The sequence below is a fragment of the Doryrhamphus excisus genome, chromosome 11, assembly GCF_030265055.1.
Source record: "Doryrhamphus excisus isolate RoL2022-K1 chromosome 11, RoL_Dexc_1.0, whole genome shotgun sequence".
NCBI classification, from domain to species: Eukaryota; Metazoa; Chordata; class Actinopteri; order Syngnathiformes; family Syngnathidae; genus Doryrhamphus; species Doryrhamphus excisus.
In genome coordinates, this window is record NC_080476.1 from 3,477,233 (window position 1) to 3,496,071 (window position 18,839).

Genomic DNA, 18,839 nt, shown 5'->3' on the forward strand with positions numbered 1-18,839 from the left:
CATCTTCACAGAAGATGCAACTTGCAATTGGCCACCTTAAACAGCCTTTCTCATGATTGGCTTCACTTGTGTATGCAGTCAATGGTCTACCAAATTCTGGTCCAATAATTAGCGTTAAAGGTATACAAATCAATAAAACAAGGGTTTAACTGAAATTGCTGATCCCAACAACCAGTGATTTATAAAGGAAAATGATCAGGGGTGCCCAAACTTTTTCATACGTCTAAATCATATAGCATTCATAATTTATTACAGTAAATGTTATCTGAAATTTGGAAATTCCTGAAATGTGAAGAGAAAATACATATTTTAAAATATTTATCAAACAAAATTTTCTATGTATGCAATTGTAAAGCAAAGTATGTCAAATTATAAATGGAAAGTCAATTGAATAAAATGAGAAAGCAAAATACATTTAAGTTAAATTTGACACATTTTAAAGCATTAATAGTGAGTTTCAATAAAGTGCACTTGAAAAGTCAAATGTAGAAAGTTTATTTTGCCATACAAATGATTATACTCCATGTAGCGTGTATCAACACGGCCATCCAAGTACAAAGCAAGTCATGTGGGGAGGGGGCAGTGATTGTGTCTCACAGTGGTCTAAAAACAACCCTAAAATGCTAAATTTATTCAAAACTAACTTATTGTCCACCAACATTATCCACACAGGAGCAGCTGACAGTCTCGTTTGTTGATTAGTGCAAGATGCGACAGTGAAACAGCACCGCCTGGTGGACATGAGGAAGAACTGCAGGTGATACAAGTAGCGTTAGTCCCTGTTTTGTGACGAATAAAATACGAATACAAGGTCAAGGGTTGGTCCTTTGGAGGTGCAGTCACTATCAGGAATGTCCTTCAAGTAAATTAGGATTTCTTTTAGGGAGGGCGAGGAAGTTGATAGATGCTAGCATTAGCATTAGCAATGAAATATTTTAGAAACGCCAAAGTGGGTTGGGAATACTGGAGAGCAGAATGTAAACGACGACGGTAGAAAAGCATCCTAACAAGCTAGCTTTTAGAAAAAAAAAAAAAACATTTCAAGTCAGCTTCCAGAAGTTTTTCTTTTAAATACAAGTTAAAAAGCATGAAAAAAAGCTCTTTAAAGCTTCCAGTGCTGAAACACAAACAGTCTGAGAGCCACAAAAATACAAGTCGACACATTTTGGGTGGAAAAATAGACTTTGGGGCCGTGAAAACATAGCATTTTGTACATTTGGATTTTGGCCTGCTCCAGCAACAAACTTGCAAGAAGCCAAAATAATAATAATGGGGTATGATTTTTGAAATGAGAAGCGCTAATCCATTTGGATGGGCAGCTTGGCAAGGTGCTCCGTGTTCATAATACTTGGATCGGTTTTTCATGAAGCTCCAATTAAAACGCTAAAAACCTTAAATGACCCTGAAGGGGGAACTTTGACCTCACTTTGGCGGCTATCCTTTGTAATCAGTAGGCTAGGTTTTCAAAGTTGGGAGAGGTGACAAATGTGTCTGGATGCAACCTTTGACCCCTGTACCATCTTGCCTGAGTAAGAATCAATGGGTTTCTGGTGTTGACTGGATGGAACATGAAACTAGCATCACTGTGGTCCTCATGGAGGGAGAAAGTGTTGCAGGGCGTCTGTTGCACTGCTGTGGGGCCACGACGTGTACCTAATGAACTGGCCACGTGTTCCTGTGTCACCACACACACACACACACACACACAGCCAAGTCAGTCAGTCAAAGCATGTGAGGGAAGACGAGTTGGGAGTTCTTTCGGTCAGAAGACATCGCTATTACATCCAAAGTCGTCCCGTCGCACCCAAATGACGTCGTGGTCCTGGTTGGCGGCCCCCTCCGCTGCACACGGCTTGAGGGGGGCCACCTTCAGAGTGGGCGTGGCGCAGCGAGACAATCGCTCGGCGGCGTCGTCCTGTGTGATTCCGCCTCCTGTTGGCACTCGTCCATTCATGTCTTGGCTCCGCCCCTCCGCTCCATGTATCGTGAGGGCGTCCAGCTGGAGGTTGTGAGGCTCGACCTCCACCGCCGCCGCTGTCGCCGCCCTGACGGACTTACAGTACTCGTCGTCGTCGCTCAGGATGTCCGTCTCCTTCACCTTGGCCGGGTCTTCGTAGCGGGCGAGGTCAAACTGTTCCTCCACCCAGCGGTCCGTGTCGTCGCTGTGCGGCTTCTGGGGATGAGGCGGGTCATAATGGGGCGTCGGGTGGGCGGGGTCGCAGTCCTCATTGGTGGTGTTGTTGTTGCCGTGGAAAACCAAGTCTGTGTCGATGGTGAAGCGGTTACGGACCAACTTCCTGCGGGCCAGCGTCCGGGAAGGAGCGGAAGCTGAAAAGAAGCCACAAACACTTCAATGGAAAGTTCCGGCAGTAATACGTCTCTAGTTTACGGCAGTAATACGTCTCAAGTTTAGCACTCGACTACGTTTGACTGACGATATCTCAACTCCAGCATCTAAGCTTCTTATATTCAACTACAGGCACGGCTCTTCCAATTGATGGTAGCATAGTGGACCTTTCAAGACTAACTCAAAGGAACACGTGGTGCTTCGGTACTTCCATCACCTGCTCTGTTCATGGTAGGCCGCGCCCCCTTGAGGGCACACAGCCGCTTGCCCCCAAAAGGGATGTACTGCTGGCTGAGAGGAAGAGACTCGGTCTTTAAAAGCTGCCGACGCTGCTTCTCCCTGAGGATGGAGTGGACCGCCTTCAGCAGCTCTTTCTTGCTGTCTGGGGAACTGGACGTGGGGCAAAAGGAGAAAAGACAAGATGACGTCACTCGTCTACCAGTGAGGTTTTCTACAAAAAAAAAAACATTAAAATATTCCATTTATAAAGAAGGAATCCTACTTTTCAGAGATTCACTCATCATAGGAACCAATTAACAGGGATTATAGTCCGGTATTTATAAATTACTACCTTGAGAGAAATGAGATCTGTTTTTTTAAGGACATATTACTGTGACTGGTGAATCATAAATGTGCATGGATGCAAAGACAACATGCTACATTCAATGACGGTCCAATAAATACAATTCAGAAATAAGCTGTGTCCAGTTAAAGGGTGATGCAATGGACCCAACATTTCCTTTTAATGGTTTTTGGAAGGATGGCATGCTTTGTGCTTTACAGCACAGGTTCAGTGCTGTAGAATATTCCAACATGGTGGTATAAGTGGTGGGAGTGGGGGGGGGGGGGGGTGTTTCCCTTTAAACATAAATCTATCTATCTATCAGAGCGTCTCCAATACTTCCATTGCATGTCTCCTACATGAAGGTGAAGTATGGCGGCATGTTCATAAACACCAATAAAGTGCCAACCTGCAGCACAGTTGGAAGGTTCGTTCAGGTCGTCCCTCCGATTCCGACCTGGTGTGAACGATCTCGCACATAGCAGTGCCTTCAGAGTCTGCATACAAGACAAAAAAACAAACAAGATGTGTGATGTACTGCCTTTAAGCTAGCAGTTAATTACTGCCGTTTATCTCTTTCCTGCTAATTGGTGGACCATTAGGAGGAGAGCCAATTAGAGGTGATTAAAGGCAGTGAAGCAAAGAGTGTGTGCATGTGGGAGAATAGGATTAACGAGGCAGGTCTTTGTGAAGAAATGAACGTACTCGCTAAAGCGCGGACTTGCAGGGAGTCTGTGGCGATCATGTGACGGAAGCGGATGGGATCCTTGTCGTCGCTAACTGATGCTCGGTGAGATCCACCCTGAGGAAGAGGTGATGGTTGTGGGTGAGCACCACATGCAATACGTCATCGGGCCACCAGAGGGCACACTGGTACATATCTTCTTTAGCAACTAAAGGTCTCGCAGTTTAGCACACTCACCCCTCTCTTCCTGTGCTTGGAGTCTTTGTACACAAACACCACCGCTGTTTTAAACACTGACAAAGACACAGAAAAATAATCAGCATCAAAGATCAGCTGACAAGACAAGCTTCACTCCACCATAAAAAAAAAAAGAGTCACAACATGTCAGAAAATGCACTTGCACTTAAGCCATGCCAGAAAATCCCTTTTCAATATTCATTCCCAGCATCAAAGCTGAGCAGGATGCCATACAATTGGAATAAATGTCCTATAAAAATTATTCCTGTTCAATGACCTGTCATATAGGAAAGCAAGCAGAGCTCATGTTACATGCTTTATTACATCAGCCTGTGGCACAATCTAAAAATAGAATTTAACTAAAGGAAAAAATTGCAGTAATTTCACATGAATAAAGTCAAAATATTAGAGTAAAAGTTGTAATCTAACAAGAAACAAGTAATCATATTGGGAAGAATATTTACTTTTAGTAGCATAAAATAATTTTATCAAATGAGGTTTTGGAGAAAGTTATTAAAATGAAAATAGTCCAAATATAGTGGAAATAAAGTCAAAATTACAAGACAAGTTTTACGAGGGGAAAAGGGTGAGAAAATACAAAAAAAGGTTGAGTCACATCAAAATATTACAGAGGCCAAAATATGTAAAAATAATGGCATTTAGTACCACTGAGTAGACATTTAACATTTTTTCCAGTTGTAGTATGAGGAAATGAAAAGTAATTATAAATAAGAAAATATACAAGGATTATTTAAAGAGAAACTTGAGATACACTAGAAAAAAAGCCAGTAAAAATGGGGGTAAAAGCCTTTTCACTTTTATCACATTTTTCTCAAAATGTCTACCTTCTTAGCAAATGTTTGCGAAATATCAAAGTGGCCCTGGCATCTTTTAATTTTTGCAGTATGTGGCGCTCTTTGGAAAAGGATTTTCCAGTTTGGATGCCCCTGATTTAGGGTACCTGCGAAGCTTATCATTAAGAAAATTCTGAACAAAATGTAGACCAGCTCATATCAATAATTAACCTTAAAGCCATCTGTATGCTTAGAAAATAACTACATTAAGCATTTAAGTAATGAACAGTGACAACACAAAACTTGACTTTTCTTATTGGCCATGGCTGCAAAATAAGCCCAGGAAAGTTTCAAATGCAAGCATTGATAAATAAACATTTACACTAAACATCCCAATGGCTGACAAGGCATTTCAATCTAAAATGTGAGCAATCATTCTGAAAAAGCAGGAAGGGAAACTTTAGTGTTGATATGTCCCAAACATTAGCTTTAAAATATGTCAAGATGGAGGTTTAGGTACCTATAAGGGAGCCCTGTGGAACCCCCCCGTGCTAAAAGGATAGCACACATATTCTCACCAAAAGCAGCCAATTCTGGGTCCTTTTTGCCCTTGACCAAAGAGGCTGGAGAGTTGATCCACACCACAGTGGAATGAAGCAGCAGATCCCCCATGGAGAGATCGGCCACCTGGCAGGAGAAATTCAAGTCAATAAAAGATAAAAGTCATAGAAGAAGAAAGCCGTGATGGCGCTTACTTTTTTGTGTGAGGTCTGGTCATTAATGAGCTGGTCAAACACAGCGCCGTACTCCTCGTGAAGCTTTTGCATCTCGTTGATATGACTAGCCACTTTGTTCATGGCCGTCATGGCCACTGGGGGGGGGGGGCATAAAAAAACAGAAATCAGCAACAGGGCATCATCAGCAGGTGATCAATTTGCCCTACGGCACAGTGGGGCTCACCATCCAGGTGGTAGTGCTCCTCGCTGTCTGGGTCAGTGAGGGAAAACAGCTCCCTGAGGAGCAAGGGGTACTTGAGAACCCTCTGGATAGGCTTGATCAGGTAGGACTCCAACGTGGACGAATGCTGCTGTTTGGGGTTTCTCTCCGCCAGGAAGGCCTTGAAATCTGGATCGGTTTTGGCTGCCGGTAAAAAGAGACGCAAGGAGAAAAATTCTTCACAAGGAGGGCCAAAAAGGAACTTCTGTAATCCACAAAGGATGAATGGAGGGAACTGGATTGTTGTTTGTTGGAGATATTTCATTTCATTTGTTTGCAAATGTGGAGTCCACCTATTAAGTCTCTGGTGCAAACTATTTTGAGAGGTACAGTATTTTCTAGTTTGCCATAAACTGCTTCTCCCACACCTCTTTGAAACGAGCGGCCATCCTTTCTACCCAATGACTGTTGCATTCCATGGGAATAAGCAAACAACCTATTGTGGTTCACCGGCCACTCCCAGCAACTCTTAATGCGACCACACCCACCAGAGATATAAACAGGAAGACTCCACACCGGAAAAAATTGAACAGGAGAAGGCTTTTTGATTCAACGTGAAACATCAACAAACAAGTTGAAAAGGCCGCTGGTAAAGCCTCCAGGAGGTTTCCACGTTATTGGCTGCACTTACCTTTGGCCAGTACTTTGGGGACCTTAGTGTGGCTGGCACAGAAGGCGCTGTAGATTTTGAAGCGATCGGCGTAATAAAGAAAGGAACCACCCAAGGAGAAGAGCACTTTCTGTGGAGAAATGATGTCACACTGTTATCCTGATCCAGGCTGTGGGTGTGAGCGGGATGTGATGTACGTGAAGGGAATTGTTTGGGACTACGAATCTCAGTGAGTGATCCTTTGAGATGTTAATGAGATGTCAGTCTTTGGAAGATATGCAGCAGTAATTACAGTCATCTAAATACAATCAACAATCACTTGGTGCGGCATAATCACCATCTCTGAATGTGCAATTGTATCGAAACCATAGAAGAAGCATTCCAACAAGACATTTAGTCTGGTATGCTTGACACTGCAGTGGGGGTGCCACGGTTATTTTCATCCAATTCACATTTTGGGACAAAGACAAATTGCAAACTTGTGCTGATCGGAGGAAACAGGTCTAGAATAATGGGCGGAACTTCATACCGCACCTTAAACTGCTCCACCCGCTCCAGTCTGTCCAGATTTGGCACCAATCTGATACCGTCTTCCAGCGTCCGCAGGAACTCCACCTGGAACTCCACCATCTCGCCGAGGTTACCGAACAGGTCGTCCAACTGGGTCAGACGAGCAGAGAATTTGAATTAAAGCAGGTATGTCAGCAAGTGGTCACATGACGCTGCAGACCTCACCTCATCCTGAGTCAGGAAGCTCTCTTTCTGTAGTGGTGTCAAGTAGCACTCGATTAGGCAACTCAGGTCCTGAAAAGACCAAGAACAAGATCAGACAACATAAAGAGGAACAAGGCAGGGCATGTGAGAAGGGAGGAGGGGGTGAGTCATTACTGAGGATTTCACTCAAAACAAAACAAACATCAATTTCAGCTACTGTACGAAAATCGAGTGCATGTGGAAAAGCATTAGTATTCTCAAGATCAACAACCGTCCTACTGACTTTCACGTAGGTCTTCTCCGTCTCCACCAGCTCGTTGATGACCTTGCGGAGCTTGTCAGCGTCGGACAGCTGCCTCTGTGCCGCTGTGCCACAAGAGGGCGGCAGGGCTGACACAGGGCTCGGCGAGAGAGACGAGGACGACGATGATGACGACATCTGGCAGTCGGGAGCGTTGACGTCGTGGAGGCCACGGCAGAAAGTGGCGACCTGCGCCGTGTTCTGCGAGAAAAGCATTTCACTTTTGAACTGGGAGTCCGTGACATCCAGTGAGGTTCATGCATGGTGTGGCACTTGTGGTCGTACTACTCACAAGATGTTCTGGATACTTCACATACATTTCAGGATGAATGTAAAATGTACTACTGTATAACTTTTACAGGTCAACATTACTGTGTCCACGATGTTCAATATTTAAAGGAAAACCTGCGGTTCACATAACACTTATGTAGGTATCCCTACTATCGTTGTGAGTAGTAGTATTTACATGCACGCCCCCTTCAAGCACAACAGAGTACTACCTCCTTCACTAGGGCTGGGTTAAACGATTATTTTTGTAATCGATTAATCTAGAAAAAAATTTCGATGCATCAATTAATCTAACGATTCATTTTTAAATCCAATTTGATTTCTATTCGATCATCTCCCTATAATTTAACCTATAAAGCAATTAATGCTAATTTATCTCCTTGAATAAAACAAATGTCTTCTTTCCAATAGATTTTCTATTTTCATATGTTCAAAAATGAATTGTAATAAAAAAAATAATGAATCAAACTATTGTGCAAAGATCCCAATCTGAATCAAAATACAAACTAAAATAAATAAAAAAATAACAGCAGCTGTGTTCCTGCAAGAGCACTTTCTTTCCCTCTTGCTTTCCACCACCACTCCCACTCTGTGCGTGTGTCTGCACAGGTGTGTGTTTGAGTGGGCGCATGCTGTGTGCGCGAGGCCGGAGTACGTGGTAAGTTACGTGGTGCGGTTCGGATGAATGACGGGGTTAATCATTACAAACAAGGAAAGAAAAAAAAAGTTTTAAAAAAAGTCTTCTCCACACAAGCAGCTCCCGGGTGCTGGTGCATCACAGTAGTGCTTTTATGGTACGCTATCTCCATTTTGCACAAGTCGCAGACCACCGAATCGTTACCGTTAAGTGGAAAGTACTCCCATACTTCTCTGCAGCCATACTCTATGGTCCATTAAAGACATTCTACCGGCTGGCAAAAGTCATGGTGTATAATAAATCTTCTAGAAATGTTGTGGCGACATACTGACAAACAGAAACGAACACACAACCATTTAGAGGCTCTGCTTTCTGCACGTACATGAGCAAATTCAGCTAAGAAAATGTAAAAAAAATATTGTAATCATACAGAAAATACATTATGACACAGATCACCGGTTATGTATTTTCTTCTCTTCGATCTCCTTTGAAAGGGGTGTCCGATATGCAGATGGGGGGCAATGCTAATAATGTTGATGCTAATAATAATGTAAACATTTTTAGCATATTAGATTTTTTTAAGCAAAATAAATATTAGTAGCCCTCTGCAGCAAAATATTGGACACGCTTGCTGTAAATGAAGCCTTGCAGCCACCAAACAGATGATCAATCCAATTTCATGCTGCCATTTTAGTGGACTGGGATTAATGCTGCAATTATTAAAGAGCTAGACGTGATTAAAATACAAGTGTGACCTGTGTTATGCACTCAAAAAAAATCAACATAATATATGCCTCCTGGTGGCATGCAATTACATTGACAGACAGATGCTGAGGCGCGAACAAGTCCATCTAAGCAGATTGCATGCCTTGTCTGTCATGTCGCACCAGTGACTAACTCAATTTCCCATTGAGGCCTTCAAAGCCGTTGGGCAGCAAACAGACCAATGAGGATGCTGATCTTTCGTGCATTAAAGCACAACACACACAATCAAGCTAATAAGGAAACAAGTCAGTCCCGTCACACAAAGCACACACTCGCCATGCTAATGCGTTAACGAGCCAAAGACGGTATGAGAGCCTTTGAGGTGGTCGGTCTCGCAGTCTGCCACCATCAGAGGACTTTACAGCAGACGGAGCGGTGAGTAGAGACATGTCACCGTGACATGGATGATGATGATGCATGAAGCGTCATTAAAAAGCAGCTTTCAATTAACAACCCGCCCAAGCATGGCTGCCGTGAAATGTTAAAAACAAAGCTTTTCTTTCATCATTTTAGCTGGTTGGTGGTCATTGTTGACGAGGCATCGAGATGACAGATACATAAAAGTTAGCTAGGAGACCAAACGACCCAAGAAAATCAACAACTTCTGAGCGGACTTCCTAAAACCAGCATTAAAAAGCAGAACTGTGTGAAATATGTTGCAGTAATGAACTTTTCCTTGCCAAACTGTGTGCACTAATGTGATGCTTACAGGCGTAGGTCAAATGGTGCTAGTGGGAACGTGGCCTAAAAAGCATCCTGCAGACACGAGTGTAAACAATGGAAGTGCGGCTCACCGGCTGTAAATCATAAAAAAACCTGGACGAGCATTTGGAGGTTCTCTTCCTCCTCTTGAAGATGGACATGCTGGAGGATCAGAGCTCCAAACAAAAGTCCGGCGTGTTGTCCATGACTAGCCCCCTCCACTTACACCTCCCAAGTCTCACTGATGCTGACGAAAGCAAATCCACCGTGAGCTTGAACAGAACCGAGTCAATCAGCAGAAGTCCACTTCAGGTTGTTTTGGGAACAACATCGCCTCTTTGTGAGTTGAGGAGCAAGTGAGGTGGAGGCAAAGTGAAGGAGGAGGGTCAGGAAGAAAGCGCAGCACTGGTTCTTTCGTGGCTGACGTACTTAAGGAAGCAAAACAGCCCACACCAGAGCACATTTGGACCAGCACCAGAATGTACACCTTTCATACAAACACCTCTTGCAGCTGAAAGTGACAAAGGCAATGAAAACATAACCTCATGACCATATGCTTTACTCTCTCATTCTCCAGTACTTTCATTCTAACCTGCACTTTCCAACCTGCAAAGACTCTTCAGGCCACACCTGCTGTACTGCTGACAAAACATAAGTTATGTAAGAGAAGCACGCCTTGATTCCACACGCATGCACGCATGCACACACTTTGGAGTGCTCATTAGCTCAATGGAAAAGTGGGAAAGCTTCTTCATTCCATTGAATACATTTAATGTATGCAAGCCATCCTTTGGATTTAGCATGAGCATTAGATTTGAATGATAAGCATTCTACACGTCAACTAACAGCTAAGTGAAAAGAAAAGTCAAGCCACAACAGGATCTGCGTTACCTTTTCTCCAAAGAGGTGCCGCGCATGCAAAGACAAACCTTGACCTTTTCAGCACACGTAAAACAGCCTGTGGCTACCGCCCGAGCCAGTGTGTGGAGGGAGGGGAGTTGTTGCACAGTGGGCGCAATACGGGGAACGGGGCGGAGCTTGGAGGCAAGCACCAACCTGCCACCGCCCCTGCCAGCAGAAAGCAGGATAAACTGAGATTATGCACATCCGAGTACTTGGCATCCATATGCACATCATCACACATTACGACATGCATAACAGCATGTGTGCTCACTCGTCAGTGGAAAGGTGCAAATGTAAATATCATGTTTCGTTTTACACCCTTCAAACTGCAGAATATCAAGGCAAATTAATGAGACTTTTGGAATGATTATAAATCCTACAAGACAACATTTTATAATAAAATAAGGGACAATGAAGGAAATTCTCATCTTCCAATCATTTCCACCAGCATCCAACCTGGGTGCAAGAATGTGAAAGAAGGGCATATGGTGATTTCTCAGTGAAATTGAGAGGGTTGGCAGACTGACGGATGGTTCATTGCCCCCGTCTTCCCTCTAGTGGCCGCGCGGTGCAACTACAGTAAACAAGCAGCCAGCAGTAGGCATCATTGGACATCAGTGAGATAAGAGAAGAGTAGGGACAAAAACGACACTGACGTTTGAGAAGAGAATCGATGCCAAAGATGATAAAGGCAAGATAACCAGAAGCCAAATATTGCCTGTCAATCAAAACAACCCCCACTTTTCCTGCAGAGTTTTCATCCCAAATGCCTCCAGGCTAAAAAGTAAAGCGCTATAAATTATAAGCAGCTCTTTCCACTAACTGCTCCTCCGGGAAGAGGTGCACTCACCACCATCGTCTCCATGATTGCTGTTATCCCAAGTGATCACCCACCCTCCCCCTCCCCCTTGCTTTATCACATTTGGAGGTGGCGGCGCTGCTTTTGTCTAAAATAATGAACCTCCCAGTCTCCTGTGCCGCTCCAGACACTCATTTATCTGCACTAAATGATGTGAAACACTGTGCATAGAATCAAGTAATTATAATGCGGGGATAATTAAAATTGTCCTGTCTTTGCCAGCGGTGAAATGAGGCAAGACGAGGGCCTCGCCACTCCTGGATCGACCCACAAAGAAAGCACAGTGCAGACAGAAAGGAAAGCCGCCAAGACGTTGGGCAAGGAAGTTTGAGCAAGAAAAACTAAAGCGTCATCTCGCTGTCTGACCTTCCACAACAGTGCTGCATTTCTGGTGATAAAGAAAGGTGACAGGTCGTCACTCATCGCCATGGTGATAAAAGTGACAAGCGTATCCAGGGGAGGCCTGGTAGCATGCGGCGTGTCGCTACAATCACAAACGCTGATGAGACTCGACGTCAGTTTGATTACAAAACGATACACTTGTCTCGCGGCGTCTCTTACCTGTCTGTCACACATGCGCGCGCGTGCGCACATACACACACACACACACACACACACTCATCTGCTTGCCACCTGCCAGACATTAAGCGCACTCTTCATCTAATGGCATATGGACTCGTACCTTCTGTCCCGCCCCGCCGCATATCTTCTCTTCAGGTTGATCTCCAGGACTCTGTGGTGACATCAGAGGTCCTTCGTCCAAGCTCTCTTCCACCGTCAACCCTGACACCTCGTCCAGAATGTCCTCTGTTCATGTCAATATAAGGAGGTAGAAAGCACATCTTAAAGCTGATGATAGTGTATTTATATTCACAGGTATATATATATTTTTAAATGTTATATACTGTAGGCGGGCTGCACAGCAGACGAGCAGTTAGCGCGCAGGCCTCACAGCTAGGAGACCAGAGTTCGATTCCACCCATCTCTGTGTGGAGTTTGCATGTTCTCCCCGTGCATGCGTGGGTTTTCTCCGGGTACTCCGGTTTCCTCCCACTTTCCAAAAACATGGTTAGGCTAGGTTAACTGGCCACTCCAAATTGTCCATAGGTATGAACGTGAGTGTGAATGGTTGTTTGTCTATATGTGCCTTGTGATTGGCTGGCGACCAGTCCAGGGTGTACCCCGCCTCTCGCCCAAAGACAGCTGGGATAGGCTCCAACACCCCTTCGCGACCCTTGTGAGAATAAGCGATAGAAAATTAATGTACGAATACTGTAGGAGGAGGCTCCAAGCTAAACATCTTCAAATTCCTTTTTAGGTTTTGTCCAATCAGATGTCTCCAATTCCATTTTCGGGGTGTCAGGCTGGGATACAAGCCATGCCATCCGCAGGAAAGGCAGCATGTACCATTGAACCACTTGGGCATCTTCCCATTCCTGTATCTTAAGTGTGATCACTAAGATAATGATTCTTGAAGAGAACGTCTCCACCAACTTCACCTGCATGGAGAACATTCACTTCACCTATGTTTTAATTACTAATAATATATTATAGCATTTATACGAGTTATTATAAGTGTTTGAATACATTGTTTGTCTTTTGAGCACTAGCATTACATAGCATTTGTTGGTATGCCCCGTTTAGATTTCTTCCGCAGCCCGTTTAGGCAGCAAACGACTACTAAAGTGTGAACTGTACAATCTGCTGGTTGCCTCCGTGTAGTAAAAGCCACATTATATGTGGCACATGATCGACCGCCATCCTAACAATGAAGACTTTTGACAGCATCCTCGGGGCAACTATTCCCTTCTGCATGTCTGCTGTTTCCTAAAAATCATCAAGAACCTCCAGCTGGGCTGCAGAAGTGTTTACTTGTGTGCGACCCTCACACTGACACATCTGACAGCGCCTGATTAATATTCATGCTGCTCCTGTGTGTTACGGTGAGCTATGTGGTTTTTTTTTAACAAATGGCGCCCTTGCGCAGATGAAGAGGGCAGGTCACAGGTAGTGTTGCTGCTTAATTAGCATGTGAGCCTCCACGTTAAGAGAGACACTTGGCCATCTGGAAGATGCACTACAGCATGACCCCGTATGGGTTGGCGTTCACCCTAAAAAGACAGAAGCCGCTTGGTAGCTTTAACCTCCATACAAAAACACGCTTCTCAAGCAGTGTAAACCTCCTGAAGTCGGGTCCCTCACTTGTCCTTTGCGTGACAAATGATGGCCTGCAGGATGATACTGTTCCGCTGCAGTCCACAAGGTGGCGGCAAGGGGCCCGGCTCCATCTGGCCACACACACACACACCCATTTGGAGCCAGTCCAAGCATAAAGTAAAACCTACCCTCAACTTGTCTTTTTTCCAGCCCGTCAACAAATTATAAGAGCTAGGTTGCCCATGTTATTCGGTTTTGTGGAAAGCTGTGATCTAGGGTTTGCATATTCCTCTAAAGCGGAGCCTCTTAAGTTCAACACTCGAGTGAGTGATTGATTTACGGAACAAGATATAAGCATCTAAATTATAGCTAAAACTGCAGGAGTGGACAACTAAAGCCAAGGTAGCTGACTGAATAAAGCCAACATGTTAACATATTTTGTACCCTCCTTCGCAGCCCAGTGACAACGTGTCATCCTGACCTTGGCTCTGGGAGAAGATGTCCGTCACTGGACCAGGCTCAGCTTCGGATCTGCGGGGCGGCAGCGAGCACAGCATGGAGGGGTCGAGGCGGGGCAGGGTGCCCACGCTCAGGGTCAAGGCCTGGTGAGCAAATGCCGCCCTCATGTCGTCCATTTGGAGGGCGGAGGCAGGCTTGCTGTTCAGCAGCAGGATCTCATCACCCACTCGCAAACCTGCGTGACAAAAGAAACTATTCAGCGCTAATCCCTAAAAATAACCTTTTTGCCTCTTTGCGGCGCATTAACACGACATCATGATGTAAGACCGTGAGCTGCAGAGCTCTAATGTGCACAAACGAGCTATACAAACAAATCCACACCTAATCAGACATGTTGGGACCTCAATGTGCTCCAATACATTAAAAATCCATCCTAGCAAGCTGCAGGCTAATAACGAACATGGCCAGACTGGATGGCTCTATTCCTGTCTTGTCATGTATAGAAGCTTACACACCAGGTACAGCTTGGAAGAAAAAACCTCTAGCTCCTCCCCCCATCACCTGCTCTGCTAATTAACTCCCACTTAGCAGCCAATAAGGTGACAGCTCACCTGCATTGGCACAGACACGCACCACAATGCTTCACTAATGCAATCGCGCACACACATAGTTAATATATCTATACACAAATGACACATTCAGCCCCAAGGTATGACCTAGTTGTCGGCAATGTGAAATGTCAGCTGTAGTGGAGTCTTTATTGGACTGAGAGAAATAACCCTCCAGGCCCTACGCTGCTGCTACTGCTGTGTGCATCTGTGTCATTACACTGAAAGAGAATGAAAGGGATAGAAAAGATCATCTCTGGTTAACCCTGCAGTGCTGGCCTGGTTTCCTTATTCTTCCATCTACTAGCACACAGAAGAGCGTGATCGCTTTCAGTCTTCATGCATTCTCCTCATTCACACTGGTTGACCTGCTAAACATTGTGTCTGTGATTCAGCAAAATGTAAAGCTAAAAAAAAAACCCAACCGTGCAGAAAATGCACAGAAGTCAACACGCCGACTTCCCGCGACTACTGCTAGGCCAGCAGCTTTTAGCTCGCTAAGGCTGCAGGATACAATCTCACACTTGAGTGATCTCAGAAGCTAAGAACTTCTAGATTTTAGTGGCGTATACGCGGCAAGACTGGGGGTTTCTGCTACTGCTCTATGGAAACATGGCAGCTGCAAAGATGAAGGTCCATTCAACTGACTAGGCCAGGGGTGGGCAAACTACGGCCCGGGGGCCACATCCGGCCCGCCAAGTGTTTGAATACGGCCCGCCCAATCTTTCCAAAACTCAACATACAACCTGGCATCATGGCCTGAGCCAACCTTTTGATGGTTTTATCAATTTCGTTTTTTGACATGGTCTGTTGTTTACAAAGCGCTCCTGAAAAAAGGGACACAAGCACATAATAATAATAATAATAATTATTATTATTATTATTATTAGATTATTATAATAATAATTAGAACTATTATGATTATTATAATTATTATATTAATGCTAATTATTATATTAATTATATAGAATATTATTGTTATATTTGCATATTTTACATAATAATATAATAATTATTATTTTAATTTTATTGTAATTATTATAATATTTTATTATTTTTAAAATATTTCAATATAAATATAAAATAATAGCAGATTGCATGACAATTTTACAGATACAATAATACCAGGTGGACTGTTACGTGTAAAATATATAGTCTGCCCCCCCCCCTAAATTTTGTCATATCAATGCGGCCCGCGAGTCAAAAAGTTTGCCCACCCCTAGACTAGGCTAATCTTTTCTCCTCAAACTGGACTAAGTCTCAACTACACAATGTACAGGTACACTGGCATCAACAGGACGTTTAGTATTTACAAATCTAAACTCTAATTATCATTGTAGAGAGAGACTGCTAGCGATGTAGCCAAGCATGATTAGTACTGCCAAGTTAACCAAATTACAATCAACGTTTTGGACACATGAAATGTTGTTGCAGATCAGGATAAAGGTGCAGTTCTATGGCAGTTCTATGATGTGAGGTGTAAGGACCATGCACTTGCCACCAGTTCTTCCAGCTAACCTGAAATTCAGTACGCACGTCCATCATGACAGGACACACAAAAATCATCAAAAGACACACAGGTCTTCACAAGACAAGATGATATACTAGACAAGGTTTTAACCTTACTTTTAAGAAAAATACAATGAAAAAATATAAATATACTACAATATATTGCAATCTACTAATTTAATTTCTACTACATTTCTACTACATTGCCACGTGCCAAGGTGCTGAAAGCAAGACACAGAATGAACCTGTATATATATTTCAAATATACAAAACTCGGTGCTGACTTTTCCTCTTTACATTATGTCTTTTGGCTCTATTTCTGTTCTTTTTTTGTTTAATTGTATTTGTACAATGTGACAAAGCCACAGAAAGAAGCAGTTGATACCACGAAGATGGCGTACTTAGTACTCAGTAAAGAAACTATATACATCTATCTATGGCAGCCATCTTGGCATTTGGTGTAAAGGTGTGTCATGTTTACCTTTGGCTGAAGCGAGTCCTCCTGCTTTGACTTCAGTGATGTGAAGCTGCTGCGTCCCGTCCTCGTCCAAAACCGCCACACAGAAACCTAAAGACACACATATAAGTGACATTCGGCATCCATTGTTTCGCACTAGGATTTAGTCAGTTTACAATTTCACCATTAACTACAATCTATCTTCCTTTACTAGAAGGCATGCAAAAATCCATAGGATGCCTCCTGACAAGCAAACCATACATTTCAGCTTCTCCTGTGCTTTCGGAGATTATATCCATTTAAGACAAATGCTACTCTACAAGGCTCTGAGGTCCATTAGTCTAGTCTAAACAGGTCTGTGCTCTGAGGCCGGCCTACCGTATCCGAAGCTGCAGGACTCCTCTCTGTCGAACTGGATCACCTTGGTGGACTTGGAGCAGATCTCAATCTCCTTGTAGAGCTAGATAAACACAAGAAAGAAGAGGAGGGGGGCGGCAGCATGAAGGTCAATGTCACGTCATCACACTTGATAGAGGTGAGGTGAATTCATGTATTATTCACGCTCCTTAAGAAAGCAATTGGTTGCGGGGTCACGACACATGTGGAGTGTGTGTGAAATGAGGCGATGTGAGGTGTGAGAGCTGTGAAATGAGAAGGTAATGCCAGTGAAGGAGGGGGAGATGTTGATCAAAGAGGATGGAGAGGATCATAGGATGATGAAGAGCACTCAGGGAGAAGATTGATGTACTCTTGAGCTCAGAGCGGCGCCGTCATATGACCGTTCTTTGTGGCCATGTTTTTATTCCACCATGAGACTACAAACACATCAAGCTAATTTGCATAACTTATCATACATCATGCATGAGAATTGATGTGCAACGTCCACCCCCCTTCTTGGCTAACATAATGCCAAGGCTCTTTATAAACAAGCTCATCTGGTGACATCTGACAGCCAACTACAGCAGAGGTTTTTAGGAGCACGGACCCCCTTAACGGAGACAAAATAAAGCCCTCATGCAGATAAAAAATGTTGCCATTTGTACTAGATGCCATCAGAATTGCTCTGCCACCGAGCAAAGGCCACTGATGCTTTTAGTAAGACAATGGTACTTTAAGTGTGTGGATTTACATTTTATGAACCCATCCTAACAGTGAATTGAGAGAAGGTATCATGTGGAGGCTGTTGAGCGTTATTCATTCATTTTCTACCGCTTATCCTCACAAGGGTCGCGGGGGTGCTGGAGCCTATCCCAGCTGTCTTCGGGCGAGAGGCGGGGTACACCCTGGACTGGTGGCCAGCCAATCACAGGGCACATATAGACAAACAACCATTCACACTCACATTCATACCTATGGACAATTTGGAGTGGCCAATTAACCTAGCATGTTTTTGGAATGTGGGAGGAAACCGGAGTACCCGGAGAAAACCCAGGCATGCACGGAGAACATGCAAACTCCACACAGAGATGGGTGGAATCGAACTTGGGTCTCCTAGCTGTGAGGCCTGCGCGCTAACTGCTCGTCTGCTGTGCAGCCCGCCTACAGTATATAACATTTAAAAAATATATATACCTGTGAATATGAATACACTATCATCAGCTTTAAGATGTGCTTTCTACCTCCTTATATTGACATGAACACGAGGACGAGGTGTCAGGGTTGACGGTGGAAGAGAGTTTGGACGAAGGACCTCTGATGTCACCACAGAGTCACCACACAGGGATCGAACTCGGGTCTCCTAGCTGGGTGGCCGTGGTCATTTAATCACTCACCACATCATAGATGTCCTCCTCAGGTTTGGGCACATAGAAGAGAGTGTGGTCGTCCACGTCGACCTTCAATCGCAGATAGTGACCAGAAGCATCCAGCTTGTGTTTCTGCAGGGAGGAAAATAACAGTAAATGACATATTTCTAATAGACCTGAATGCATGTGATATGCCAATCAGATGCTTTGGTTGCTTGTGACACGTTGTCAGTGTGCATTGATCGCCCACACGTCATGTTTTTTTTCTATATTATGTGTGTGTCTGCGTTAGACGGAATATGTTGTCAGGAATCTCACACCAATTAGGAGAAAGAAGATGAAGTCTGTGGCGGCTTTACGCGGCGAGAGGTGAGGAAATGAGAAGATCCTCTTTGTCGTACTTGCCTTTACATGCCGCACAAATACTGTAGGGCCACACAGACTGCATCTATGAAACAACTAGTCATGTATCAAGCACACATCTAGACAACAGGTGGCGCTATA

General features: G+C 44.1%; 1 protein-coding gene across 4 annotated transcripts in view; it reads right to left on the reverse strand.

The window, feature by feature from the left end:
* Window positions 1–479: 479 nt before the first annotated feature.
* Window positions 480–18,839, reverse strand: part of LOC131138896 (rho guanine nucleotide exchange factor TIAM1-like) — a 64,891-nt gene continuing 46,531 nt past the window's right edge. For all 4 annotated transcript variants that reach the window (XM_058088248.1, XM_058088247.1, XM_058088249.1 and 1 more), the window contains 17 exons: window positions 18,363–18,467; window positions 16,969–17,050; window positions 16,615–16,701; window positions 14,039–14,251; window positions 12,083–12,207; window positions 7,229–7,447; window positions 6,967–7,035; window positions 6,766–6,891; window positions 6,253–6,361; window positions 5,586–5,765; window positions 5,381–5,496; window positions 5,204–5,312; window positions 3,832–3,887; window positions 3,615–3,711; window positions 3,319–3,406; window positions 2,565–2,737; window positions 480–2,328 (listed from right to left, as the gene is read on the reverse strand). In XM_058088248.1, the coding sequence (XP_057944231.1) occupies window positions 1,763–2,328; window positions 2,565–2,737; window positions 3,319–3,406; window positions 3,615–3,711; window positions 3,832–3,887; window positions 5,204–5,312; window positions 5,381–5,496; window positions 5,586–5,765; window positions 6,253–6,361; window positions 6,766–6,891; window positions 6,967–7,035; window positions 7,229–7,447; window positions 12,083–12,207; window positions 14,039–14,251; window positions 16,615–16,701; window positions 16,969–17,050; window positions 18,363–18,467 (2,520 nt within the window). In that variant the 3' untranslated portion in view covers window positions 480–1,762. The remainder of the gene's footprint in view (window positions 2,329–2,564; window positions 2,738–3,318; window positions 3,407–3,614; window positions 3,712–3,831; window positions 3,888–5,203; window positions 5,313–5,380; window positions 5,497–5,585; window positions 5,766–6,252; window positions 6,362–6,765; window positions 6,892–6,966; window positions 7,036–7,228; window positions 7,448–12,082; window positions 12,208–14,038; window positions 14,252–16,614; window positions 16,702–16,968; window positions 17,051–18,362; window positions 18,468–18,839) is intronic.